The sequence below is a fragment of the Pituophis catenifer genome, unplaced genomic scaffold (genome assembly GCF_029215685.1).
Source record: "Pituophis catenifer annectens isolate HBS135680 unplaced genomic scaffold, rPitCat1.0.hap2 SCAF_8, whole genome shotgun sequence".
Classification (NCBI taxonomy): Eukaryota; Metazoa; Chordata; class Lepidosauria; order Squamata; family Colubridae; genus Pituophis; species Pituophis catenifer.
The window spans coordinates 4,037,175-4,064,441 of record NW_027256888.1 but is presented as its reverse complement, the minus strand read 5'-3'; the positions used below and the strand labels follow the sequence as shown (position 1 = coordinate 4,064,441).

The window sequence follows — 27,267 nt, the reverse complement described above, 5'->3', positions numbered from 1 at the left end:
GGGGCGCTACCTAAGGCTCTGGATAGCCTGCGCCACCTTCTGTGGGTCCTCTGTCACATGATCAACATTCAGATGGTTCATATTTATGACAGTTGCAGTGTCCCAGGGTCACGTGGTCCCCTTTTATGACCTTCTGATGAGCCAAGTCAACGGGGGAGCCAGATTCACTTAACAACGGTGTGTCTAATTTAAGAACTGCAGTGATTCACTTAACAAATGTGTCAAGAAAAGTCGTAAAACGGGGCACTTAACAAATGTCTCACTTAACAAGGAATTTTGGGGTCAGTTGTGGTCAGAAGTCCAGGACTATCTCGATTTAGTCCTCCTTGCTATGCTGTGTTTCATCTTGACTATGCTGGGAAAGTGCAACCGTCATAAATACAGGCAGACCTCAACTTACAACAGTTCGTTTAGGGACAGTTTGAAGTTACAACAACACTGAAAAAATTGACTCCAGTCTGTTTTTCACATTTATGACCGTTGCAGCGGCCCCATGGTCATGTGATCAAAATTCAGACACTTGGCAACTGACTCATATTTATGACCGTTGCTGTGCCCCAGGGTCATGTGATCCGCTTTTGCGACCTTCTGACAAAGCAAAGTCAAAGTCAAATTCACTTAACAACCATTTTACTAATTTAACAACTGCAAGCGATTCACTTCACAACTGTGGCAAGAAAGGTGGTATAAATGAGGCAAAATTCACTTAACAAATGTCTCACTTAGCAACAGAAATCTGGGGTTCAATTGTAGTCGTAAGTTGAGGAGTTGTTAGAAATAATCGTCCATAGAGCCAACAGTGGTTTTTACTGAATATGTCACTGTCGCTTTGGGACTTTTGTATGATTTGTGTCGTTATTTCTTCCGATTCCTTTGGCCCTGCTGCTGTTTTAAATACATTTACCTCTTGATATATTTTTTTTAATGCATAAAACAGAACCAAAAAAAAATCTCCATCTTTACATCGCCACTTATACCAAAGAAGCATCTGAGTTGTGCAAGACGACAAAACGCTGAATATATTCCTGGGTTATTCCTTAGAGTGCCGTTTATTATAACTCAGGTGCAACAACAAGCACAAACATACAGTATTTTCTCTCTCTACCCTTCTCTGCCCTATCAAAAATCAAAATTTACTACTTTGGGCTGAGGGGGCTAATCGAAAGCAGCTGGCAAACATCTTACTTTGGAGAAGACCGAGAGAAGCAGAAACCGGATCTTACTCATCAATTTTGTTCACGGAGAAAAATGCGTTCACTGTTTCCTTCATGTATGTCTCCCTTGTGCATTCATTTCCTCCTAGCACCATCCAGCATCAGTTTTAACCTTCCAGAAGGCTAAATTTATGGAATGGTGTAGTGCCATGATGGCGAACCTATGGCACGCGCGGGGATCTGATTTTCGGGTCTTCTGGATTGACCAGAAGTAGGGAAACAGGCTGTTTCTTGCCTCCGGAGGGCCTGTGAGGGAACGGAAGGCCTGTTTTTCTTTCTCACCTAGCTCCAGATCCTCTCTATGCAACTGGGGAGGATGGAAACAGCCTTCCCCACCCCCTCGGAGGCCCTCCAGAGGCCTGAAACGACCTGTTTCCCAACTTCTGGTTGGACAGAAAGTGATGTTTTTCCCTCTCTAGAAGTCTCTGGAGGCTGGAGACAGCAAAAAACGTCACTTCCTGTCCAACCGGAAGTTGGGAAACAAGCCGTTTCGAGCCTCCAAAGGGGTGGAGAAGGCTGTTTTCGCCCTCCCCAGATGAATAGATTGGATCTGGAGCCAGGGGTGAAATTCAGCAAGTTCTGACAGGTTCTGGAGAACCGGTAGTGGAAATTTTGAGTAGTTCGGAGTACCGGTAGCGGAAATTTTGAGCAGTTCAGAGAACCGGCAAATACCACCTCTGGCTGGCCCCAGAGCGAGGCGGGAATGGAGACTTTGCAATATCCTTCCCCCTGGAGTGGGTGAGAATGGAGATATTGCAGTATCCTTCCCCTGCCACGCCCACCAAGCCACACAATGCCGACCAAGCCACGCTCACAGAACCGGTAGTAAAAAAAATTTGAATCTCATCACTGGTTTGGACCACAGAGCGAACAAGTACAAAAGAGGAGATACAGTACAGGTAGACTTCAGGCCTGCTCACCTGTCACGTGAAATGAGCTGTTTAGCAAAGTCACACCTTTTCTCCACCAAGCCAAGCTAGCAGCTCCAGCAAGGTTAATGTCTAAGCGACCATCTGTGGATCAATTGGACTCATCAGGCTGGGAGCGTGGCCTATGTTAATGGCTCTACTGTCCTTCCGGGACTTCAGAATCTTTATGGCTTTTAAGAATTGATCGGATCGCGATAAACAAAGGGGGGGGAGGAAAGAATCACAAATCTGCAAGGACCTGAAGTTCCATTTAGCTTGCCTTATTGTGCGCCGTTAAACAGAGATGACCGCATAAGAACTTCAAACTCTGTAGATGAGGCCAGAGAAGACACCTTCTGGACAATGGTGGGCATTTTTTTTCATTTTATAGGTAGTCCTCAACTTACAGCAGTTTGTTTAGTGACTGGTTCAAAGTCACAACAGCACTGAAAAATGTGACTTATGGCCGTTCTCCCGAATTACAACTTTTAGCAACATCCCCACAATCACATGATGGCAATGGGTTCATCTTTATGACCGTTGCTTTGTCCCAGAGTCACATAATCCCTTTTTGCGACCTTCTGACCAGCGAAGTCAATGGGGAAATCAGATTCACTTAACAACTGGGTGACTGACTTAACATCTGGTGGCGATTCGCTTAATAAACTGTGCCAAGAAAGTTCACAGTAAAATGAGGGCAAATTCACTTGTTCCACTTAGCAACCAAAATGTTGGGCTCAATTGTGGTCGTAAGTCAAGGACCACCTGTATTTCAATCACAAGCCACCGCACGGGACTGATCTTCCTGTTTGTGGGCCATCCAGAACAGTGGTGGGTTCCTCTTGGTTCGGCCGGTTCAGCCGAGCCGGTAGCGGTGACAATATGACGTCACTGAACCGGTTCTGGGCCCCCCGCCACCCTCCCGCCCTGCCTTCCCATTATTCTTACCTTTTATTTGGCCCCACCCCCAATCTATTGCTGCCTCCTGAGTCCCAGCTGTTCGACTAGAAGGAAAAAAACTGTTTAAACTCTTGCCGCGGGGCTTCAAAGGGCCGCCCTACAGCTGATCAGTGTTTAAAAGGCAGTGTGGTGGTAGACCGATGCCTCCAAAAACAAATGAGTAGACCGGTGCCTGCAAAAATAAATGGATAGACCAGTGCCTCCAAAAACAAATGAGTAGACCGGTACAGCTCTACAAGCAGTTAAAAGTCTGGTAGACCAGTACCTCTGCTAAATCCTAAAGAATTGTCACATGACCATCAAGCCACGCCCACAAAATAAGCCACACCCACGGAACCGGTAGTAAAAGAATTTAGAACCCACCCCTGATCCAGAAAACAGATGGCCAAAATGAAATACAATGAAGGTAGGCCTTGACTCAAAACCAGGTTTTTTTAATGGCAAAAAAAGAACCCTCTTGGGAGAGTGGATTTGGACTTATGGCCTCGAGTTTCGCTTAACAACTGCCGTAAAAAAATGGTCCAAAAAGTGGGATCTGGTCATGGTGCCTTGACTTACAATGACTTATGATTCACAATGATTTACAACCAGAATTCTGATCCCATTTGTGCTTTTAAGTCGTGGACTACCTGTTCAAAAATGTGTCCTTTTCTCTCTCTCCCCCCATCTTTCCAGAATTCCGGAAACAACACAACTGGAATTTTGTAGACACGGAATGGCATTCTTCTACAGTCAAGTCATTTTGTGTGTTTTGTGCTGGCAACTGCAGCCCAGCTACATGTCACTCTAGAAGGCGAGAATTCTCTGGTGTTGTGGTCCGCCAGCAGCCTGTAGAGCTGGCAGCGGACAGTGAGGAGGCTGGGGAGGACAACGGGCCAGTCCTGGAGTCAGGGGAAGGCCCCGACGAGGGCTCTGTGTCAGAGGCAGAGATGGGGCCAGGACTCCGGAGCTTCCAGAGGCGGATAGCAGAGAGGCAGAGGAACAGGAGGAGCCTGTTCCTAGTGTACGCATGCGAAGAGCTGCCAGAAGGCAAGAGCAGCTAAAGCAAAAACACTCTGCTTGCTCCATTCAGTTGCCCAGACTCCACGCCGCAAGGGATTATGGGGTCGTTAAATGAAGATAATGATACACAAGGATCTGGTCAATTAAAGTTCAACACTAAATTGTGGAACCAGATAAGGGTCAATGGAATTCAAGAAGGGTTGAACATGGACCGACTGTGAGAACGTAAGGACTTTAGGACAAATTCCTTGTGTGTTAACCACACCAAATTCCTTGTGTGTTAACCACACATGGCCAAGTGTTGTCTTATGTTGCATTGCATTGCATTGCATTCCATTTCACTTTCTACTCCATTTTCTGTTCTGTTCCGTTGTTCTATTCTGTTCTGCTCTCTACTCTAAACTGATGACATGTTTCACTCCACCCTTCAGCTCTGTCTGCTCTTTTCCGCCATACCTCCATACCTTCACACTTAGTAAGGATGAAGGTACATCATATTTTGCACCTCACCTGTCCCCACCCAAAGCACATCAAAGAAGCATCCTTACCTGTTTCATCCGGAGAACTCAGAGAAGCGCTGTCTTGAGACAATGTGGTCCAGCTAGAGTCTTCATCACTCGGAGCCAGGTTCTGGATCCTGTGTAGCGCGCAATCTGTCTTGGCCCCCGTTTTAGGATGATCCTTTTTAGTCTCTGGACTGGAAGAGATGGTTGCTGCTGGCCCATCTTCGGGACTTGCTGCCTTGTTTTGCTTCTGAGTCAAGGTATCTCCATTCACCATGACCACAGAGGCTTGGCTATTGCATTGTGAAGGCAACTTCTCCTCCGCCGTCACTTGGCTCTCCCCATAATTCTGTTCCACCTCCCTGGCTGATGTCTCAAGATCTGCATAGTAGTTTAGGAAGCTCTTCGATCTTCGGTGTTGGGTGGGCAGGATTTCGCTGCTGGAAGAGTCCTGTTGGCTTGGTTCCTTCCCCTCCAACTTCTCAGAAGTTATGTTTAGACCCGTCGTCACTGACGGAGCAGCGAGGTTTTTATTGGGATCCTGCTGTCCTTGCTCAGCCGCTTTCCTAAGTTGGTTTTCTCCGTTTTTCACCAGCTTTATGTTGGAGGAATTGCTGCCCAGCAAAGGCTGGGCTGCAGGATCTGAAAGACCCATGGCTGTCTGAATGTTGGTCAGGGCGTATTTCTTCCTGCATTTGGGAGGGGTGCCATTCTTGACCTCCGTATGCTTGATTTCGGCATTCAGCAGTTCGTTGTGGGAGGAGCGCAGGTGAAGGGTGTTGGGGGGCGTGGCGGGTCCATTCCGATTCACAACGTCTGACGTGCCGTTACTTGCCATAAACCCCGCCAAGGTTTCCACACCGGAATCAACTAGAGGAGAAACACAAAGGCTGGTGAGAAACACAACGTCCGCTATCACCCGGTGCCAATCACAACGGTGCGCCAAAGCTTCAAGATGGTACATCTTCTGCAGTCTCTAGTTGGGACCAAGGTCTTAATACAGTCATTTGGGACAGAGTTCCCCAACCTTTCTGGGTTGGTGGCCCAGAGGAGAGAGGAGGGGCAGGCACCTTTACACATGCATGCGCATATGTGAACGGGGTTGCGCACGGGGGAGGGGGCGGTTGCTGCTAGAATCCACGCGACACTCGCAGCAACGCTAAAGCCCGTGTGATGCTCGTGGTGATGCTAGCATCAGTGGGAAGTGTGCACACATGCACTTGCATTGGCCTGCCAATCACGCGGCCCAGTGGCTAACAGGCCACGGCCCGGTAATGGGTCGCGGCCCACATGTTGGGGACCCGATTTAGGAATTCTCTCTTTTGTAGTGTTTGAGATGATGCTAATCTCCCCCCTGCCCAGTGGTGGGAGAATTCAAGACTCAGGACTGTCCAACCTTAGCAGCTTGAAGATCTGTGGACTTCAACTCCCAGACTTCCCACAGGTTTTAAAGCAGCCAATATTGAACCCCCACCCTGAATTAAACATTTGATGCAGAAGACACCCTGGATTTACAAATTTGATCAAGAGGAATTCTGGGATGTTAGTGTGTGACTATTTTGAGACAACCCAGGAGCAAATTACAGTAAACAGGTTTGTCTTCCAAATAGTGGTTTATCTACAAGGAATATATACATACACCTACTAGGCAAAGTCAGGCAATCAATCATCAACTACAGCATGGAAGCACACAGAGGGAGGGAGAGATATGCCCTCACAGGGCCTCTCTTGTATTACAGCCTCTTAAAGTGGCAGCAGTCAACTAACCCTGCTGACTCATTGCTACCATTGCATCATCATTACAGTATTACAACATTACAGCATCTCGTCAGGTATTAAATCATCGTTACCCTGACATGGGAGTTGAAGTCCACAGATCTTAAGTTTGCCCCGATTTACACATTTGATGCAGAAGAAACTACTAAGGATTTATGGTTTTTTCTAAGATATTCCTTCAGGTTTCTAACTTTTGGTGCCATAACCCCTACCCCAAACACGGTCTCCTATCCTTTTTTAACACCCACATCCTATTGTTGATTCTCCTTCAGTTTGCAATCTTCCAAATTCCTTTTCATAAAGATTTTTGCCAAGCCAAGTCACGTTTACTTCGTGCCTATCCATTTCGTCTGTGTACATCTAAGTCAGTACTGGGATTCAAATCCCATTGCTACCGATTTATTTGTGGGCGCTCACGCGATGCTTCTGCGCATAGACATCTGGGCAGGTGGGAGGAGCCTCCCACCGCTGCCGCTACCAGTTCGCCCAGGATCGGGCAAACAGGTAGCGGTGGCGGGAGGCTCTGTCCACCTGCCCGGACATCTCTGCGCATGCGTAGAAGCATAGTAGCAACCCACCACTGATCTAAGTACACAGGAGATGAACTTCGTGTGATATGTACTGTTTTCGGCATTTCCCGTTTCTGGGAAATGAAAACGAGAATCTCGTATCCCCCATAGACAAAACAAAGAAGCTATTTACGAAAGGCCTTGATTCTGCCTTAGACCTGAATGTGGAAATCTCAGGGGTGAAGGAGAATAATAAACATCCCACCCTAAACCATAGATCTAGGGCAGGGGTCTGCAACCTTAAACACTCAAAGAGCCGTTTGGACCCATTTCCCACAGAAAAGAAAACAACGGGAGCCACAAAACCCTTCCCGTGCCTGATTATTTCTTGAGCGGCCACAAAACTAGCATATGTAGTTGAATTAAACATTCTGTTTTCTTCTGAAACTTTTCTTTTCTTGGATTTATTCATGGTTGGTCTACCAGGGGTTGAAAAGTCAATAACTGGAGCCTGAGTGGCGTAGGAGGCTAATGCCTCCTACTAAGGCAGCATTTAACATCCAGCTGCCTGCAATTACTGCGAGTTCAATTCTCACCAGACTCAAGGTCGACTCAGCCTTCCATCCTTTCTAAGGTGGGTAAAATGAGGACCCGGTTTGTGGGGGCAATAAGATGACTTTGTATAAAATATACAAAAGTATGAAGGCTATTGCTTAGTGCATTGTAAGCCGCCCTGAGTCTCCGGAGAAGGGCAGCATATAAAAATAAATAAAAATAAAATAAATAAATAAAATAAATAAATAAATAAATTGCATGCCGGCGGGTTTCGCATATTTTGAGTGACAGGGAGCCGCAGCAGAGGGGTGAAAGAGCCACATGTGGCTCCAGAGCCGCAGGTTGCTGATGCCTGATCTATGGCTATGAGGAACACGGGGAAGAGTGCAAATTTTTTTTAAGTATAGTTTTGCTACCAGAAATCAGGGTGGATTTGATTTAAATCAAGTCGATTTAAAACACAATTTAAATCATAATTTTTAATGAGCAACTATCATCTCTGTCCCGCAGCGGCTCCTCCTCTGACCCACCGTTGACTCACCGATAGTCCCAATATTGCAGAATATACAGCCTCATATGCTACATAACAAAGCTCAATTTCATGCTGATAAACTAATTAACGTATCTTAAGTAAGAAAACTATCTTTACATAGATTTTTACTCCAAAAGCATTTTATTAAAATAAATTTGATAAAAATAAAAAAAAAATCCGATTTAAATTTTTAAAAAATCCAATTTAAATTGTAAAAAAACCAATTTAAAAATTTTTTTTTTTAAAAAAATCAATTTTTATCCACCCTGCCAGAAATCAAATTCTGTTCCTCTGGAACACGTGTATAGCAGCCCACTGTGTATGTAAAAGGGGCTGAGCTTGCTTTGCAGTGGGGCAACCCCGATTTATCGTTTGTCGTTTCCTTCTCCTGCAAACCTTCTGGATTAAATTCATCTTGCCCAGCCACCCTTTTCAGAAAACCAGGCGCCGGCCAGGCGCCACTGAAAACACCACAAGTAAGACACAACCTTAGGAGCTTGCCCTGAAGCGGTTTATCCTCAGTGATGATCAGCAAATCCAGGTAGTCCTTGATTTACAACCGCGGTGGAGCCCAAAATTTTTATTGCTAAGCGAAACATTTGTTAAGTGGACTTTGCTTCATTTTATGACCTTTCTTGCCACGGTTGTTAAGTGAATCACTGAAGTTCTTCAGTTAGTAACCCAGTTGTTAAGTGAATCTGGCTTCCCCATTGACTCTGCTGGTCAGAAGGTCTCAAAAGGGGTTGACTTGACCCCGGGACACTGCAATGGTCATAAGTATGAACCACTTGCCAAGCGTCTGAATTTTGATCACGTGACCTTGAGGATGCAACAATGGTCGTAAGTGTGAAAAATGGTCATAAATTACTTTTTAAAACTTTGAACAGTCGCTAAATGAACTGCGGTAAGCGAGGAGTGCCTATACAGCGGTCTACGCTTCGCTGATAATAAGCATTAGTTCCAACCACGACCGTAATTCCCTTTCAAAACTGGGGGGGTCTCGTAACAATTTAACCGTCATCACACAACCTAACAGACAGGCCAGCATCTTAAAAGGAATCGCTGTTGTCCCAATAAATACAATAAACAAAAAACTCAATTTCATTGAGGGCTGCGTCAGGATTGTGTTTGACCTCGGGGGGGGGCGGGGACAGGGGTGAAATGTTCCTGGTTCGGACCGGATCGCCTGATCCGGTAATGATGGAGGCAGGTGGTTCGGAGAACCGGTAGCAAAAATCCCTGCTCCCCCCCCATGCCCAGCTGAGCCACGCAATCATCAGAGGCTTTTTTTTTAATTTTTAAAAGCATTTTTTCTACAACCTCTTCGGCCGAAAAAATGCTTTTAAAAGTAAAAAGAAAAGCCTCTGATGATCACGCGGCTCAGCTGGGATCATCAGAGGCTTTTGAAAGCATTTTTTCTACAACCTCTTTGGCTGAAGAGGTTGTAGAAAAAATGCTTTTAAAACTTTTTTTTAAAAAAAGTTAGCCACGCCCACCCAGTTACATTACCCCACCAACGCCACAGAACTGGTAGTAACAAACCGGTAGAGAGAGGGACAGAGAGAGGTGGAGCTTGGATTGCCTGTCAGCCCTCAGATGGACAGTCAACAGCCCCCAGGTCTGGAGGTGGCTGATGAGGAAGAGGAGGAACAGCTGGGTCCAGTGCGTGACGCATGGATGCACAGAAGGCAGAGGAGAGGAGAGCAGTGGAAATCTATGGGCCGGTCCTTGGGAAGGAAGAATCACCGCTGCTAGCGAAGCCCCACCCTAGCTCTGGGGATAAAAGGCAGGGGGCGGAGACAAATAGACAGCTATTCATCTTCTGGCCAGACAGACTTGTTACCCTGCGAGATAAACTTTTTGCCGAGGCTGCCGGCATTCCTAATAAAGGAATCTTTTAAGTTCACGTCAGAGGGTTTGCCGTGTTTGGGGAGCCGAGTCAGAACAGTGAGTCACACGATTGTTAAGGAGATCGGGCTTCCCCCGTTGACTTCGCTTGTCAGAAAATCCCAAAAGGGGAATCACATGAGCCCTGGATACTGCAACCGCCGTAAATATGACTCAGTTGCCAAGTGGCAACATTTTGATTGTGTGAACATGGGGATACTCTGTCACTGCGTTGTTGTTTTTTTTATTTACCAGCTGAGCTCTCATTTCTGGACTATCAGACTTTCCGTAGCTTGCCAAGAATCCTTATCAGTAAGCTAAACTGCGCGTGTCTCTCCACCCACATCCCTTCTCACACTTCTTTTTCCTTTCTTCTCTTGCCAAGAAGTCCGACCACAGAGAGGTGGCCGGCACGAACTTTATCAAAAATGTAAGTATTAGATTAGTAAGATGTTTTATTTTCTTTATAACAAAATAAATGAGTTTTCTTAGAAGATATATCTTCGGGTTTTGTTTTCTTAAAGGATGCTGGCAAGGAAAGGTCTCGATCCACCCCTCTTAATCAAGGTGCGATTATCCCAAAGGCAGAATGGGATTAATCAGCGCCCTGACATACTCCACCGGCCATAAGTGTGAAAAACGGCCGTAAGTGGCATCTTTTTCAGCACCGTGACAACTTTGAACGGGTCGCTAAACGAACGGTTGTAAGTCAAAAACTACCTGTAAAAGAAAATGAAAAAAAAAAAAAAAACCAAAACGAAGGAAGTTTTCTGCTCTTATTTTAACGCTTGGCCCGCAACCCTAGTAAACTTCAACTAACTCTTACTGCAGCTGCCTGGCTGCAGCGAGTAGAAAATTTATTAGCTCTTTTAAAAAAAAAAAAAAAACACGTCTGAAAGAATGCCAAATTCTAATCATGAGAGGTTCTCACTATGTAAGAATATTTACACCGTTCTCCTTTTTTGGAAGGATGTAAATCTGGATTCTCTAAATCTGTAACCCTGGGATTATTTTCTCTCCCCCCCCACCCCCTCCTTCTTTTAAGGCTATAAAATGACTAAGGGAATTATCACAAAAGGGCAGGAGAAAAGTTGCAGCGTGTGAGAAGACGGATATTTTATAGCCGCTGCATGTCGGCACCCTTTTATTTACTGCAAATGAGTTAAGCCTCTAAAACTTTGCCTTTTTTACAGACGGGGAGGGGGGGAACCAACGGAGCTGGGACTTTAATTTTGGGTTTGCAACGCGAGGGCAAGATTTTTGTCTGAAAGTACTCGGTATTTACGGCGCGAGCCCACCCCTGGAGGCAGAGATTACACATCTTTTATTCAAATCTCTCATCCGCATTCTGAAAAGGTAAGACTTTATTTCGCTTTCTTATTTCCGTCTAGTTCTTCAACGCCACAAATCAAAATCGCGGTGAAATTGCCGACTGCACGGAGTTGGAATTCGATCTCTATAATACAAAAATTAAACATCTAATGTTGTGGTAGCCCAGGGGTGTCAAACTCAAGGCTTAAATCAGGCCCACGGGGGGGACGGGTGGAGGGGGGGGGCTGGAAACAGTGAAGGACCGGCCTGCGGTGCCTCTGGCAGCCAAAACAGGGCATGGAGCAGGGATGAAATGCTCCCGGTTCGGACCGGATCACCCAATCCGGTACCGATGGAGGCGGGTGGTTCGGAGAACCGGTAGCAAAAATACTGCTCCCCCCCATTGCCCAGCTGAGCCGCGCAATCATCAGAGGCTTTTTATTTTTAAAAGCATTTTTTCTACAACCTGTTCGGCTGAAGAGGTTATAGAAAAAATGCTTTTAGAAGTAAAAACAAAGCCTCTGCCGATCAGGCAAGTCAGCTGGGATCATCAGAGGCTTTAAAAGCATTTTTTAACAACCTCTTCAGCCGAAGAGGTTGTAGAAAAATGGTTTTAAAAGTAAAAAAAAAAAAAAAATTGGCCATGCCCACTCAGTCATATTACCTCCCCCAAGCCACGCCCACAGAACTGGTAGTAACAAAATTTACATTTCACCACTGGCATGGAGGGGTAGCGTGCAGCCCCCCTGCATTCCGTTTTCGGCCTGGACGGCCTCCGGTGGCACTTTGCCAGGCAAAATGGGGTACGGGGAGGGGGCGTGCACACCCCATTTTGGCCAGCAGGGTGCTGCAGGAGGCATCCGTCCCGCCTCCCCCCCCCCTCCAGGCCAGTCCGTGGAAGAGAACTACAACACTGATCCGGCCCTCGAAGAAATCCAGTTTGACAGCGCTGTTGTAGCCATTCTCAGTTTGCAGAATTTATGTTGCATTCGTCAGTTAAGGTGGACAATAAACCCAATAGTCCAGATCAACTATATTCACCCATCTTAGCCTTGGTTAATTTTAATTACTGTTAGGGTTAAGGCAATCACGGGTCTATCAACTGTAATATTTCTAAAGTTCTAACAATTTGTAGGGCAATGTCTCTCAAACTTGGCCACTTCAAGATGTTTGGACCTCAAGTCCCAGAATTCCCCAGCCACCGATGGTTGGCTGGGGAATTCTGGGACTTGAAGTTTACACAACTTAAAGTAGCCAAGTTTGAGAAATACTAACCAACTTGGAAGTAAATGCTTAAAAACTGCACCTGAAGCAGAGGTGGTATTTAGCCGATTTGGACCGGTTCAAGCGAACCGGTATCTCCGGCGATCAGTTGGCCCTGCCCACTTGCCCCAGCTCTATCCTGTCCTTTATTTCCTGCTTTGTAGCTCATCTCAATCATGTGGCACAGCTGATTCCCCCCCACACCGCCTCTCTAGGAGTCTCTGGAGGCTGGGGACAGCAAAAAACGTCACTTCCTGTCTAACCGGGAGTTGGGAAATGGGTCGTTTCAGGCCACCAGAGGACCTCCGAGGGGGTGGGGAAGGCTGTTTTCGCCCTCCTCGGATGCATAGAGAGGATCTGGAGCCAGGTGAGAAAGAAAAATGGGCCTTCCCCACCCCCCACCCCCAGGCCTTCCGGAGGCAGGAAACAGCTCGTTTCCCTACTTCTGGTGGGCCCAAAAATCAGCTGGCCAGTGCACGCATGCGTGCCAGAGCTGAGCTGGTGTGCCCACTGATATGGCTACGCATGCCACCTATGGCACGCGTGCCATAGGTTCGCCATCACGGACGTAGGGCTTATATTACAAGCATCTTGAAAAATCATGCTAGGGCTTATTTTCCGGTTGGGTTTTATTTTTGGGGAAACAGGGTAGGTACAATGGTTGCAGTGTCCCGGGGTCAACGGATCCCATTTTGTGACCTTCTGAGAAGCAAAGTCAACACCAAAGCCTGATTCACTTAACAACCGTGTTATTATCTTAACAACTTCCGTGATTTGCTTTACCTCAAATTGTCAAATTCACTTCAGCAACTGTCTCACTTACCTTAACAGAAATCTTGGGCTCAACTGAGGTCGTATCGTGGTTTGTTGGGCTTTGCTAACTCGGTTAACCGGGAAAGTTTTTGCATACGTACATGAATTGCTTTGACGATAGTGGGCTCCCGGGTACCGCCTGCCCATAATGCTTGTCAGCACATTATCCGGCAGCGTCAGCTGTTTTCAAAGCACTTGATAGAAGAGCTTTCCTGGAGGAAGAGAAGGAAGAAGGAGAAGAATGCAAAGATTTAACACAATGCCTATATTGTTTTCATTAAAATGCTAATGTCCTTTTCCCTGGCTGTTGGATAACGGCTTTATAAATTATTCACCCTCCTGCCAGCGGCAGAGATGAACCGTTGGACTATCAGCCCTGAGCAAATTTACTACTTCGACTTCTTCTCGGCTGATAACTATAAATCACTTCCCAGCCAACATGGCATCCGATGTACAGGCTCACCTGGATTTTGGCAACCTCGAGACAGGGCGCAACTCTCCAGGGAGGGACTTCCGTCTCTTGGATGGGGAAAGGGTGGCAGAGGTAGCCTGGCACAGCTCAAGCTATGCACCATGGAAACGGGCTTATTAGTGTCACGTGCGAAGAACCAGATCCACACATGAAGGTTCAAATTTGGTGATTTATCACGCAAGTCTTTGCGGAGGAATCTTCCCACACTAACAATTGGCAGGTGGGTAAAACTAGGGATCCTTGGGGCACTCAGTTATTTTCTTGCAGACGGTTCAGTGCCCCACTAGGTAACATATCCGTTCCATTACTACCCCGTTTCCCCGAAAATAAGACCTATCCCAAAAATAAGCCAAAGCGTGTTTTACGTGTGTGTCTGATATAACCCCTACCCCCAAAATAAGCCCTACTTAAGAGCTTGCGGAGCCAGCCAGCCAGCCACCCATTCCATCTGGTTGCTTGCGGTGCCATGGTCACAAGGTGAGGTGGGGGGGGTATAGCTGCCCCACACACCCTGCACCAGCTTATTTTAGGGCCTCCGCAGCCAGGCCATCCATGCCCCGACACCTGCCTCACACCAGCAGCCATGTTCAGCAGGAGCTCACATAGCCACCAGGACGCTGAGTGGTGTGTTGGTGCTGCGGCAACAAGGCGAGGCAGGTGTCAGGGCATGGATGGCCTGGCTGCAGGGGTCCTGAGGTAAGCCAGTGTGGGGTGCGTGAGGCAGTTCCAACCCCCCTTGCCTCATGGTTGCAGCACCAGCATGCTGCTCGGCCTCCTGCTCCATTGCGGCCGCGAGTAAACAACTGAGCCTCCCGTACATAGAAAAAAAATAAGCCCCCCCCCAAAATAAGCCCTAGTGCTTATTTTGGGGCCCAAAGGAAAACAAGACCCTGTCTTATTTTCGGGGAAACACAGTAGTACAGATAGGCCTCAACGTACACCACAATTGAGCCCAGAATTTATGTCGCTAAGTGAGAAATTTAAGTGAACTGTGCTCCATTTTATGACTTTTCTGGAAAAACAAAAGTCCAGGTGCCTTTCGAAAAAGCACCTTGGGACAGACAGATCTCTTTCAAACACTATGATACCCATTTTCAAATAAAAATAGCGGCAAGGCATTCGAGATATTTTAGGATTGTGATAAAACATTTTCAATCCGCACAATCACGTGGTGGTTTGTGATTTATTAGGATTGGGGGATTCTTTCTTTCTTTCTTTCTTTCTTTCTTTCTTTCTTTCTTTCTTTCTTTCTTTCTCTCTTTCTCTCTCTCTCTCTCTCTCTCTTTCTCTCTCTCCTTCCTTCCTTCCTTCCTTCCTTCCTTCCTTCCTTCCTTCCTTCCTTCTTTCTTTCTTATTGGTTTTCTATGCTGCCCATCTCACTGATTCAGCGACTACAAAGCAGGTGTGCATACCAAGAAGTCACCTTCAGAACAGTTTGAAAAATAAGAAGTTACCTATTTTTAAGAAGTTGGACTGCATGAAAACGGAAATAATTGGAATATTCATGTTCATATTTTTGGAATTTATATAAAGAAATATATATGGGGACAGTTTTTTGGTTTATGATTAATATACAATTAACAATTAATATACAAAGAAAAAAGATAGTGATTTATACCAAAATGTTGGATTATATTATCTAAGGAAATGTATGTTATAAAATAATTAGGTTTATTATTCCTATAAGAAATGAATGATTGTAACACCACATAATTAATTTGATGATGGATATAAAAATGGATGACAATGGGAAATATTAGTAATTATAATAAAGGAATATAAGGAAATACTAGGAATCATACTAGGTGAGATTTTATATTTGAGGGGTACAACATAGACTGGAAGAGAAAAATTGAATTTGGTTAAGATTAGAGGTGAGAATGAAGGGTAATATTGGTTTTAAAAAAAATAAATAAGAGAATAAATATCATGGCAAAAAGGAAGTACAGAAATTGTAAATTTAGTTGAAATGACTAAAAACTGTTTAAATTTGTGAATTGGTCAAATACGCTTTTCAGAAAAAAATATATTGTATGTTTGTATGTGTGTTTGTGTAAAAAATAAAAAAAACTTTTTAAAAAAAGAATTAATGGTTCTTTAGCTACACTTAAAAAAAAATACACTGCCCACTCTTCGAATAAAATAATAAAATAAAATATCAAACAAAGCAAAACAAAAAAATTAAATAATATAATAATGGAATGAAATACAATAAAATAATAAAAGAAAATATAAAAATAAAATCAAAAAACAAAACACAGCCTAAACTATTCCTGCAAGAAAAGCCCATATGGAAATTTTCTTTTCAAGAAATATTTGGCCTGTTATCCAAAAACGGTGGTTTTTGTTTTCCCTTTTAGGTTACAGGTTTCTGCTATTTTTCTTTTCTTGGAAATATCTTCTCCCAGCGGGGCTGTTTTGCATAGTTAACAAGAGCAGAAGGCGGAGTAAACAGCAGCCACAATCTCTGCCTGGGACTTGTTTTCACACTGTCGGTGTTGATCATTTCTCCACCATCCACACCTCTCCCCAAAGGTGTGGACAAGTTTCCACAGCACTTGGTATAATTGGTAACATCCTTATAAACACCTCTCTTTGAAAAGAGAGTGCTGAGTGCTCCAAGCCCTGCCCGAAAAAGGAATATGAAAATTATATATATACATATAAAAAGGTAAAGGTTCCCCTTGCACATATGTGCTAGTCGTTCCCGACTCTAGGGGGCGGTGCTCCTCTCTGTTTCAAAGTCAAAGAGCCAGCGCTGTCCGAAGACGTCTCCGTGGTCATGTGGCCGGCATGACTCAATGCCAAAGGAGCACGGAACGCTGTTCCCTTCCCACCAAAGGTGGTCCCTATTTTTCTACTTGCATTTTTTTACCTGCTTTCGAACTGCTAGGTTGCCAGAAGCTGGGACAAGTCACGGGAGCTCACCCCGTTACGCGGATTCGAACCGCTGAACTGCCGACCTTTCAATCAACAAGGTCAGTGTCTTAGCCACTGAGCCACCGCATCCCTTTTATATACATATACATATATATTCTTAGATAGATAGATGGATGATAGATAGATAGATAGATAGATAGATAGATAGAGATAGATTAGATAGATATGGATAGATATGGATGGATGGATAGAGAGAGAGAGAGATATGGATGGATATGGATATGGATGGATGGATGATGGATGGAGAGAGAGAGAGATAGGAATGGATAGATGATAGATAAGATAGATATGGATGGATGGATAGATATGGATGGATAGATAGATAGATCATAAAGATAGAAGAGATGATATAGATATAGATGATATGGATACGTAGGTATGTAGGTAGTGGTAAATAGATCATAGAGAGATATTAGATTGATAGACCATATAGATAGAAGAGATTATATATAGATATGGATAGAGATAGATAGAGATAGAGGGATGGGGGGAAATGAATGGATGGATAGATGGAAGAAAGGAAAGGAGGGAGAGGGAAAATGGAAGGGAGGGAGAGAGGGAGGAAGGAAGGAAGGAAGGAAGGAAGGAGGGAGGGAGGGAGGGAGGGAGGAAGGAAGGAGGGAGGGAGGGAGGGAGGGAGGGAGGAAGGAAGGAAGGAAGGAAGGAAGGAAGGAAGGAAGGAAGGAAGGAAGGAAGGAAGCCACAGCTGTACAACATCTGAGTAACTTTTTCCATAGACAGACCTGAAAATGTTGGCTTTCCAGACACAACCCTATGACACTCATTTCTTGACTGCAGACAAGAACGGACCCGACGTAGTAGAAGTTCTACCTAACGAGGTGCACCAAGCCCATCTACAAGTTTCTTATTTCAAAGTTCTAATTCCAGGCCTTTTCCTCCTACATTTCCGAGTCAACAGATATTTAGCTACTCTTCTAGCATTTCGAAGGCCTTAGATCAGGAGTGTCAAACTTGATTTCATTGAGCGCCACATCAGAGTTGTGTTTGACCTCGGGGACAGGGGTGGGCATGGCCAGGGTGGGCATGGCCAGCTTGACGTCACTGGTGTTGGGGCATCTGTGGTGGCCCGAGTGCTCTGCCAGCAAAAACGGGCTCTAGAGCTCCATTTTCGGCCATGATGCCCACCTGCAGCCCTCTGCCAGTGAAAACGGAGCTTGGGTGGGCCGCGCATGCGCCCCCAAGGCCCCATTTTCAGCTGCAACGGCCTCCTGCAGCCCTCTGCCAGCGAAAACGGAGCTCCACTTTTGCTGGCAGAAGACTGCAGGTCATCGCGGCCGAAAACAGAGCCTGGTAGGGCTGTTCGCGGCCCTCCCAAGCTCTGTTTTCGCTGGCAGAGGCACCGCGGGCTGCTTCTTTGTTTTTTCCAGAGTTGCCCAACTTTCTAAGTGGATAACAATAAGGATACTCCGCTATACCTTTACAAAAAAAAAGGTAAAGCATAAATTGTTAATCACTAGGAGCATTAAAACGATACAAATCAATCCTGATACCAAACAATTAGATTGAAGTCTACTCAGTAAGACTTATTATTCTGCTACTGTTAAAATTCCAAAAGGGAAATGCCTTTTGAAGGAAGGAAGGAACGTTGTTAAGAAAATGCAAGGTTGCATCAGCTTCCTTCAACAGGATGGTTATAAAACAATGGAAGTCTCGGCTTGCTAAACCACGTGTGCGCGAGCAAACCATGAATCACCAAACCAAGACTGTTCTGCCTCGCCAGTGATCTTTTATTCTGCTACAAACGGGTCTCAGTCAAAGTCGAGTACGATGTGTACAAAGTCGGCGCTGAGAGCTTCTGAGAGCTTCTGCTTCTCAGCGCCTTTTGAACATGCCGCCCCACCCTCAGCAGCGCATCTCAGCTGATTGGGAGATCGGCAAATTCCAGGACTTCTCCTCGCCGTGCTACCGCGTCATCCGCCGATGCCAGGAACCGCAGCTACTAGGACACCGATCCATTGTCGTTCCCTGCTCGCCCTCCCCTTGCCCCGCGAATCGTTACTATCTCCACTACCTCTGTGCAGCCTAAACATCCGGTGCACCACCACTTCTGTGCAGCCTAAACACCTGGTGCCCAGCCCCCCTCTCAGTAGTCATCGGTCCTTGAGGTGGTGTGTGCTGGCGTCCCGTGTTTCGTCCCCCCTCAGGGATCATGTGTCGAGCCATGGCTGGGCTCGACAGGAAGGACTTTTAAAGCAGACCATGGACATGTTTGAGGATGTGTTAAACTACGTTAAGAGACGCGTTCGTGGGTGGTGTGTTTACATGTTTGACTGGCTGGCCAGCCAACTTCTCTGTTTTTCATTTTTCTTATATTCAGGAAGGACTCGATAGGTGGATAACAACGTCAAATCCATTCTAAACATCTGGATGACTGTGTTTATGGTTTATACCATGGTTTATACCATATTTATACCAAAAAAAAAAAATTATGGTTGGTATGTGTGACCAACCATAACGATAATCTCAGCTGCTAAGAGCTTCATTTGGGATCGAAGCCACATTTTGAAGGAGAAATTGATGTTATGGAAGAAATATGATGAATGGTTTTAGGAACTGGGTGTGTCTAGTCCAGAGATGGTGAACCTTTCTGGCACTGAGTGCCCAAACCAGAACACATGCGCATGTATGTCGATGTGCGTGCACACGCGCGCTGGAGTGCCGGAAACCCAATACAAATAAAAGACACACGAGCAAACAGAAGACAAATATATATTTTACCCTGCTTGAGCAGGCCAAGGGAGTCCGGTTTTTAAAAGCCGCATTAAATTTTGACTATGTGAAATAATGCTAGCCAGCCTGTTACGCTAATGGAAAGCCAATTCATCTGCAGAGGGAAGACGTATCATCAATCCAATGCAATTACATCACCGACTCTTCTTAAGTAGCACAAAATATCAACCATTCAGACAGATAGAAAGCCAGTGATGGGATTCAGCCGGTTCTGTCCGGTTCGGGAAAACCGGTAGCAGCGAATGCGGTAGGCCTCACCCACCCACCCAGATGTAATGATGTCATATTTTGGAGACCGTGTGCATGCGCGGAAGGTGCGCACGTGAGCAAAGAGCATGCACGGAAAGTGGCGGGTACGCTCACATTTGCAAACCAGTAGGAAAGTAAGTGAATCCCACCTCTGTGGAAGGCCGATTGCACTTGAAAATTGACAACTGAAATCATTTCCTGGCTGGCATCATCCACGTTTCCAGAACTCAAACTGAAATCATGTCCGAGCGCTATTGAAGTAAACGAGTCAACGGTTGAAGTCAAACATTATTGCGGCGAACGGCGATGATACAGTTTTGAAATGATCAGTCCTTTCTTAGCACTGATGTTACTCAGTTGGGGTAAGGAAACACCTGCAAGGAAGCAACCAAGTTGAGAAATACTGTATGTAAAGAGGGAGCAAACCACACCCTCACTAGCACTGATGATGTTACCTAGTTGGATAATGAACAGTCTGCCACAAAGCAACTAAGTTGTTGAATATAAACAGAGAGTGAGCCAACACCTATTACTAGAATGATGTCGTTAAATGTAAATATTCCCCTCGCACATATGTGCTAGTCGTTCCCGACTCTAGGGGACGGTGCTCATCTCCGTTTCAAAGCTGAAGAGCCAGCGCTGTCTAAAGACGTCTCCGTGGTCATGTGGCCAGCATGACTCAACGCCAAAGGCGCACGGAACGCTGTTCCCTTCCCACCAAAGGTGGTCCCTATTTTTCTACTTTTTTTTAACGTGCTTTCGAACTGCTAGGTTGGCAGAAGCTGGGACAAGTAACGGGAGCTCATCCCGTTGCGCGGCAGTAGGGATTCGAACTGTTGGAATTTATACAAAGAAGTATATGGGGAAAGTTATTGGGTTTATGATTACGATCTAAAGAGAAAAGGTTGACTCAGCCTTCCATCCTTTCTAAGGTAGGTTAAATGAGGACCCAGTTGTGGGGGCAATAAGCTGACTTTGTATAAATATACAAAAGAATGAAGGCTATTGCTTAACGCACTGTAAGCCGCCCTGAGTCTCCGGAGAAGGGCGGCATATAAATCAAATTAAAAAAAAAAAGATAGTTATATAACTAATTGACTTATTAAGATGTTGGATTGTATTATTTAAGAAAATGTATGCAATAAAACAATTGGGTTTATTATTCTTATAACAAACGAATGATTGTAACACCACATAATTAATTAATTTGTACTAAGGTGATGGATATTGAAATAGATAACAATGGAAAACATCAGTAATTATAATAAAGGAATATAAGGAAATACTAGGAATCATATTAGGTGAGATTTTAAATTTGAAGGGTACAATATAGAATAGAAGGGAAAAATTGAAACTTGGCTAAGATTAGAGGTTAGGATGAAGGGTAATATTGGTTCAAAAAAAAAATAGAGAGAATAAATATTATGGCAAAAAGGAAGCATAGAAATTGTAATTTAGTTGAAATGACTAAAAACTGTTTAAATTTGGGAACCGGCCAAATACTCTGTTCAGAAAAAAAAAAACATTGTATGTTTGTATGTGTGCTTGTGTAAAAAATTAAAAAAAACCTTTAAAAACAAAAAGTTTAGGCTCAACCATGGTCGTAAATCGAGGACTACCGCTATTATTCTCTTTCTACTGAAGGCTCGCTAAACGCCTAATACATTCACTGCTGGTCTTTTGCACCAATACTAAACCTCGCTCCGTCTGCAATACACAACAAGATTGTCTATTTTGCGCCGAGCCGAATTTAGGAATGACAACTATGTGGAGAATTTGGCCTGCAGGAGCCAGAGAACACAGGGTCACCAGCAGCCGTAAGGTCCACTTAGAAGAAAGAAAACAAAACGTTAACCTTTTCCCCTTTAGCAAAGATTTAAAGCCTTAATGAGTTTTAGGACGGGAAAGAGTAGAAGATATCGAAACCTTCCTTCGTGATGGGCTGTAGACATTCCCGGTTTTTATAATCTTCAGACAAGCGCTATTTATTGTCCAAGATGCCCGGTGGCTAAAAGCTGAGGTGAGGATTACAGGCCTCGTCTTGCAGAATTGTTCTGCCCCAGCTATGGGCCCCAAAGAACGCAGCACACGCAAAGTCCGTACAAACCTTAGTTTACTAATTTAGGACTACTAATGAGCTTTGTTAGTAGTTGTTCGAACACAAGTGCAATTTAAATCCGTCTTTTCTGAACAAGGGCTGTTAATTTACCTTCATTAACAGCCGACAAGAATCCAAAGAATAATAAACTCAATTCTGAGGCACAGTATTTCAGATAACCGTAATCTTACTGCGGTTGGCAGAATGCCCAGAAGCAATTTGCAGGAAGACTGACAAGAGAGAAACAAGAGCCGGATCAAACGTTTCTGGAATCAAGACGCGAAGGGATGTGAACGAAGTTGTTTCCTGCAAATTGCCTCAGTCGTGGTCCTTCCTTAAATAGGCTAGGGGAGTGGCCAATTAGCCCCAAGCCTTACTCTCGAGGAGACCTCCTCCTGAGGAGCCACTCTTGCCTTTTGGCAGCTCTGCGCGCTCATGCATCGAGAAGAGGCTCCTCCTCTTCGTCCTCTTCACTTAAGGGAGCTTTTGGAGGTTCTGAAGGCCCTGGCTGAATCCCTGCCTTTGGTACCACATCTTCTCCAGCCTCCTCACTGTCCGACTCGAGTGCCAGCTGCACAGGCTGCTGGCGCAGCACCACACCAGCCTCCTCGCTGTCAGAATCAGCTACTAACTGTACAGGCCGCTGATGGGCCACAACAAGAATGGTTGAAAAATCAAAACCCAATGGAGAATTCAAAAGAGAAAAAGAAGATGTTTAGACACTAGAAAATATGTAGAGAAGAGCAGGTCAGATTGCACAGGATGGCTATGATTTGGAAGGCCAAGAATGCGATTCACACATTCCAAAGGAAAAGAGAATGCTTGGAAGCCTTTAAAATGGTTATAGTTCCAGTTTTAAGAAATCTTGTGTACAGATAGTCCTCAACGTACAACCGTTTCTTTAGTGACCGGTTCAAAGTTACATTAACAGCACTGAAAAATGTGACTTATGACCATTCTTCAAAGATACGACCTCTGCGGCACACCCTGTGGTCGTGTGATCAAGATTCAGAGGCTTGGCATCTGGTTCATATTTATGACGGTTGTAATATCACCTTTTGCGACTTTCAGACAAGCAAAGTCCATGAGGAAGCCAGATTCACTGAACAACAGTGGCAAGGAAGGTGTTCTGTCCCAGCTCCAGATTCCCAAGGATTGTGACACACACCAATGGTCCTTATCAAATTTATAACGTACCAAGAATAAACAAAGTCCAGCAAAGGTTGGCAACCAGCCCAGAAAACAAGATACGATAAGACACTCACTCTTCAAAAATGCTCTGTAATAATTACACGTTGTTTCCAGCAAGAAATTACTAACTGCATGTGACTTAAATAGGCTAAGGGAGTGGCCAATTATCCTCAAACCTTACTCTCGAGGAGACCTCCTCCTCCTGAGTAGCCACTCCTGCCTTTTGGCAGCCCTGCGTGATCGAGCATTGAGGAGAGGCTCCTCCACTTCGCTCTCTTCACTTGAAGGAGCCTCTGGAGGTTCTGAAGGCCCAGGCTGAGTCTCTGCCTCTGGTACCACATTCTCTTCAGGCTCCTCACTGTCCGACGTGAGCGCCAGCTGCGCAGGCTGCTGGCGCGACTCCACACCAGCCTCCTCGTCATCGGAATCAGCCACGATCTGCGCAGGCCGCTGGTGGGCCACAACAGAAGGTGGTAAAATGGGGCAAAACCCACTGAACTGTCTACATTAGCAACAGAAATGTGGGACTAAATTGCAGTCGTACGTCGAGGACTATCTGTAATAGGGCTTCCTAGATGTGAACATGTCTATTCAAGCTTCTTCTTGAATTAATAACTCTACTTGAAGGAGACCAGAGAGTTAATGAGCTGCAGCTTGAGTTGGCCAGAGTTAATTTTGGGCATAAATGCCTCAGTCAGGAATCAATTAAGTGTTAAATGCAATATGTGATTCACTCCAGCTTAGTTTTTGCTGAGACTCTTATGACCTCTATTCTCTCTCATATCATATTTTCCTATTGGTGAAACAGGTGAACCAGAGCTGAACAAATTTCAGCTACTAATCTCCATCACAAAACAATTTGCTTCTGAGTCTGGTCCAGGTATCTAAATGGGTTCATTCTGAACCAGATACATGAGCAATAAAGAAATTTATTGGACCTGTTTATGAACGTCAGCAGATGGCATGAGAATAAAACATCCAACTGGAGAGGTTTTCTATTGTTATCCATAACAACAAACTAACTAATCAAAGAGAGAAGCAACCTGGAATTAAGGAGAAACTTCCTAACAGTGAGGAAAACTAAATTTAATAAAATTTTGGGTCTATATCCCCCATAATGCAGGGGTGAAATCCAGCAGGTTCTGACAGGTTCTGGAGAACCGGTAGCGGAAATTTTGAGCAGTTCAGAGAACCGGTAGCGGAAATTTTGAGTAGTTCGGAGAACCGGCAAATACCACCTCTGGCTGGCCCCAGAGTAGGGTGGGAATGGAGATTTTACAGTATCCTTCCCCTGCCATGCCCACCAAGCCACACCATGCCCACCAAGCCACACCCACAGAACCGGTAGTAAAAAAATTTGGATTTCATCACTGCCATAATGCAATGCACATGCGACCCCCCTCCCCATGCCCCATCCATGCACACGCGACTCCCCCCACTCCCCCCGTGCCCCGTTGTGGGCCTATGAGGCCTCCCTGCAGCCTCCTGGGAGCAAAAATGGACCATGGGGGCCGCCCCGCACCCCCCCATGCTCCATTTTGGGCCTAGTTAGGCCTCCCTGCACTTATAACCCATAATGCAATGCGAGCGTGCCCCCCCGCACGTCCTGCCCACCCCCACATGCACATGCCACCCCCACACATGGTCCCCCTGCCCCTCATACATATGTGTGTCTGCCTCCCACATATGCCCTGTCTCCCACATGCGTGGCAGAGACCTGAAAATTAGCTGGCTGGCGGGAGGTGGGCGCGCATGCACAGCGGAGCTGAGCTGGGACGACAACTCGTGTTCTCTGAAGACACCGTCATATCACATGATGCCATGAAAATTAGCTCAGTATTGTTAGATCAACTAAACAATGAAACTCAAGAGATCGCAGTTCATTTTTTTTCCCCTGACCCAGGCATAAAAAACTAGGCTGAACATAAAAAACTATTTGTTGAACATCTTCCAAGCTTATTCACAACAGAGGTAAACATCTCCCGTTAGGCTTGGATGGAGCATGTAAGACTAAAATCTCAGAGGTCCTTTTAGGGAACAGTTTCCGCTGCTTCTTCAAAGTCATCGTGGGAAAAACATAGCGGGAATAAAATTTGCCCCCCGAACTCCAAATCCACGCTAAATTCCTTTTCCTGAAGGAAAGTTTAATTACTCTGCCAGTCACCGCCAAAATCTCTCTTTAAAGAAATAACAAGTCCTCCTGAAAGTTAATTTAAGGAGAGATTGTAGGAATACTTTTTTTAAAAAAATAATAATAATAGAGATATCTTGGAAAGTGTTGGATTGACAATTACAGCAAGGAGACACAGCAGTGTCATACCATTTATTCCCAAATGACACCTTAGACGTAGACTATGCAAAACACACAGGCCAAATGAAAAAGTGTATCTCAGCACTACGCGTAAATTCATTTCCTTAATAATCACAGCCTTGCTGCGGTTTTTAATTCCATTTAAGGTTTTGTTTTTAATTTTGAAACCTATCTCGAATGAACGGCACAAATCAATGGAATATTCCGAGCGACATTGAATGGTCAATTGCAGGATTTTCCATCTGGAAATTCAGCAGGCTTCATATTTCAAATATTTTTTTTTTATTATTTCTAGCAAAAGAAACAATATTTCAGATATGCAGCTTTTGGCGTCGGGACAATGCTGTCAGCCTTACGCCCAAATCACTTCAATTCTACAGAAATAAATATTGCAGAAGGGCAAAAGTCATTTCAGGAGAAATTATGTCTTCTTGGGTAGAGCAAAAATAAAACTGACAGTCCTAATTTACCCATTTCACGTCACAAGGATTATATCCACTCAAAATGCAAACATGAATTTTTAAGAGCTGTATGCAACAAAATGTCATTTTCATGCATGCCGATTAGTGTACATTCAAAGTCTCAGTAATGTCTTCTAAGACTAAATAAAGTCAAAATTAGGGAGGGTCCCTTCTCGGACCTTTAAAATGTTCCCATTTTTCTGCAGAGGATCAAGCTGATTGTAGCCCTCCCCTCTTGTCGTTCTCACATACTTCCGTGTTTCTCTGAAAATAAGACCTATCCCAAAAATAAGACCTAGCTTGATTTTTACAGGTGTGCCCAATATAAACCCAACCTCCAAAATAAACTCTAGTTAAGACCCCACCCACTCTAGGGTGGGGCCAATCATCTCCTGGCCTTACTCCTAAGTCGTCTTTTTTGCTTTAGCTACTCTTGCCTTCTGGCAGCTCTTCGCATGCGTGCACTAGGAACAGGCTCCTCCTATTCGTCTGCCTCTCTACTATACGCCTCTGGAGGCTCCGGAGTCCGCGCATCGCTCCCCCAGATGGCCTTAGCCCCGTATCTGCCTCCGACGCAGAGCCCTCGTCCGGGCCTTCCCCTGACTCCAGGGCCAGCCCATTGTCCTCCCCAGCCTCCTCACTGTCTGACTCCGCTGCCAGCTCTGCTGGCGGACCAAAACAGAAGACAATTCTGGTCCCAACCCAGATTGGATCCTGCAATATTATGCTGAGACATGTATATTCGCCTTCATTCGTGAGAAAAAGACGTAAACAGCATATCTAGAAAATGGAGGGAAAAAACACAAATCTGTGCAAACAACAACAACTATTCAGAGGGGTGCTTTTAACCTGACTATTCTGAAGAGGAATTCCAGTGACGGAAATTGTCTCTACCAAGCAGGGAATTAGACCCACTCTATAATCATGCCTAAAATAACCTTCGGTTGATGAATCCAAGAAAGCAGGAATCTCCAAAACTGGTTGCAAAATAAACACTTCCATCCAGCCTCATTATGGCAAGATATCTCATTTCAACAATCACCTCAAGGCATGGATACGGCTTTGCTTTAATGTCCCTTCTGTGGCCAATAATAATACAAATAAAGTCTGACTTCAGTTTTTCACCTCTGCAAAGTTGCTACCCTGTTTTTCCCCGAAAATAAAGCCCAACCTGAAAATAAGGCCTAGCATGATTTTTTGGGATATTTTTAATATAAGCCCCACCCCAAAAATAAGCCCCAGTTAAGATTGTCAGCTGACTGAGGCATTTAGTACTGTATTTCCCCCCCAAAATAAGACCTAACCGGAAATAAGCCATAATGTGTCTTTTGGAGCAAAAATTAATATAAGACCCAGTTTTATTTTGGTGGAAACACCAGAGGTGGGTTTCAGTAGGTTCTGACCAGTTCTGGCGAACCGGTAGCGGAAATTTTGAGTAGTTCGGAGAACCGGTAGTAAAAATTCTGACTGGCCCTGCCCCCATCTATTCTCTGCCTCCCGAGTCCCAGCTGATCGGGACGAAATGGGGATTTTGCAGTAACCTTCCCCTGCCACACCCACC

At 45.0% G+C, this 27,267-nt stretch overlaps 1 protein-coding gene across 7 annotated transcripts in view; it reads right to left on the bottom strand.

Moving 5' to 3' along the window:
* Positions 1-27,267, bottom strand: part of APBB2 (amyloid beta precursor protein binding family B member 2) — a 107,360-nt gene that overhangs the window by 65,507 nt on the left and 14,586 nt on the right. For 6 of the 7 annotated variants that reach the window (XM_070948901.1, XM_070948903.1, XM_070948904.1 and 3 more), the window contains exons 2-3: positions 13,335-13,445; positions 4,633-5,457 (exon numbers count right to left, since the gene is read on the bottom strand). In XM_070948901.1, the coding sequence (XP_070805002.1) occupies positions 4,633-5,457; positions 13,335-13,380 (871 nt within the window). In that variant the 5' untranslated portion in view covers positions 13,381-13,445. Of the gene's footprint in view, positions 1-4,632; positions 5,458-13,243; positions 13,446-27,267 lie in introns of those variants that run through there. The other variant, XM_070948907.1, reaches the window with a different exon arrangement.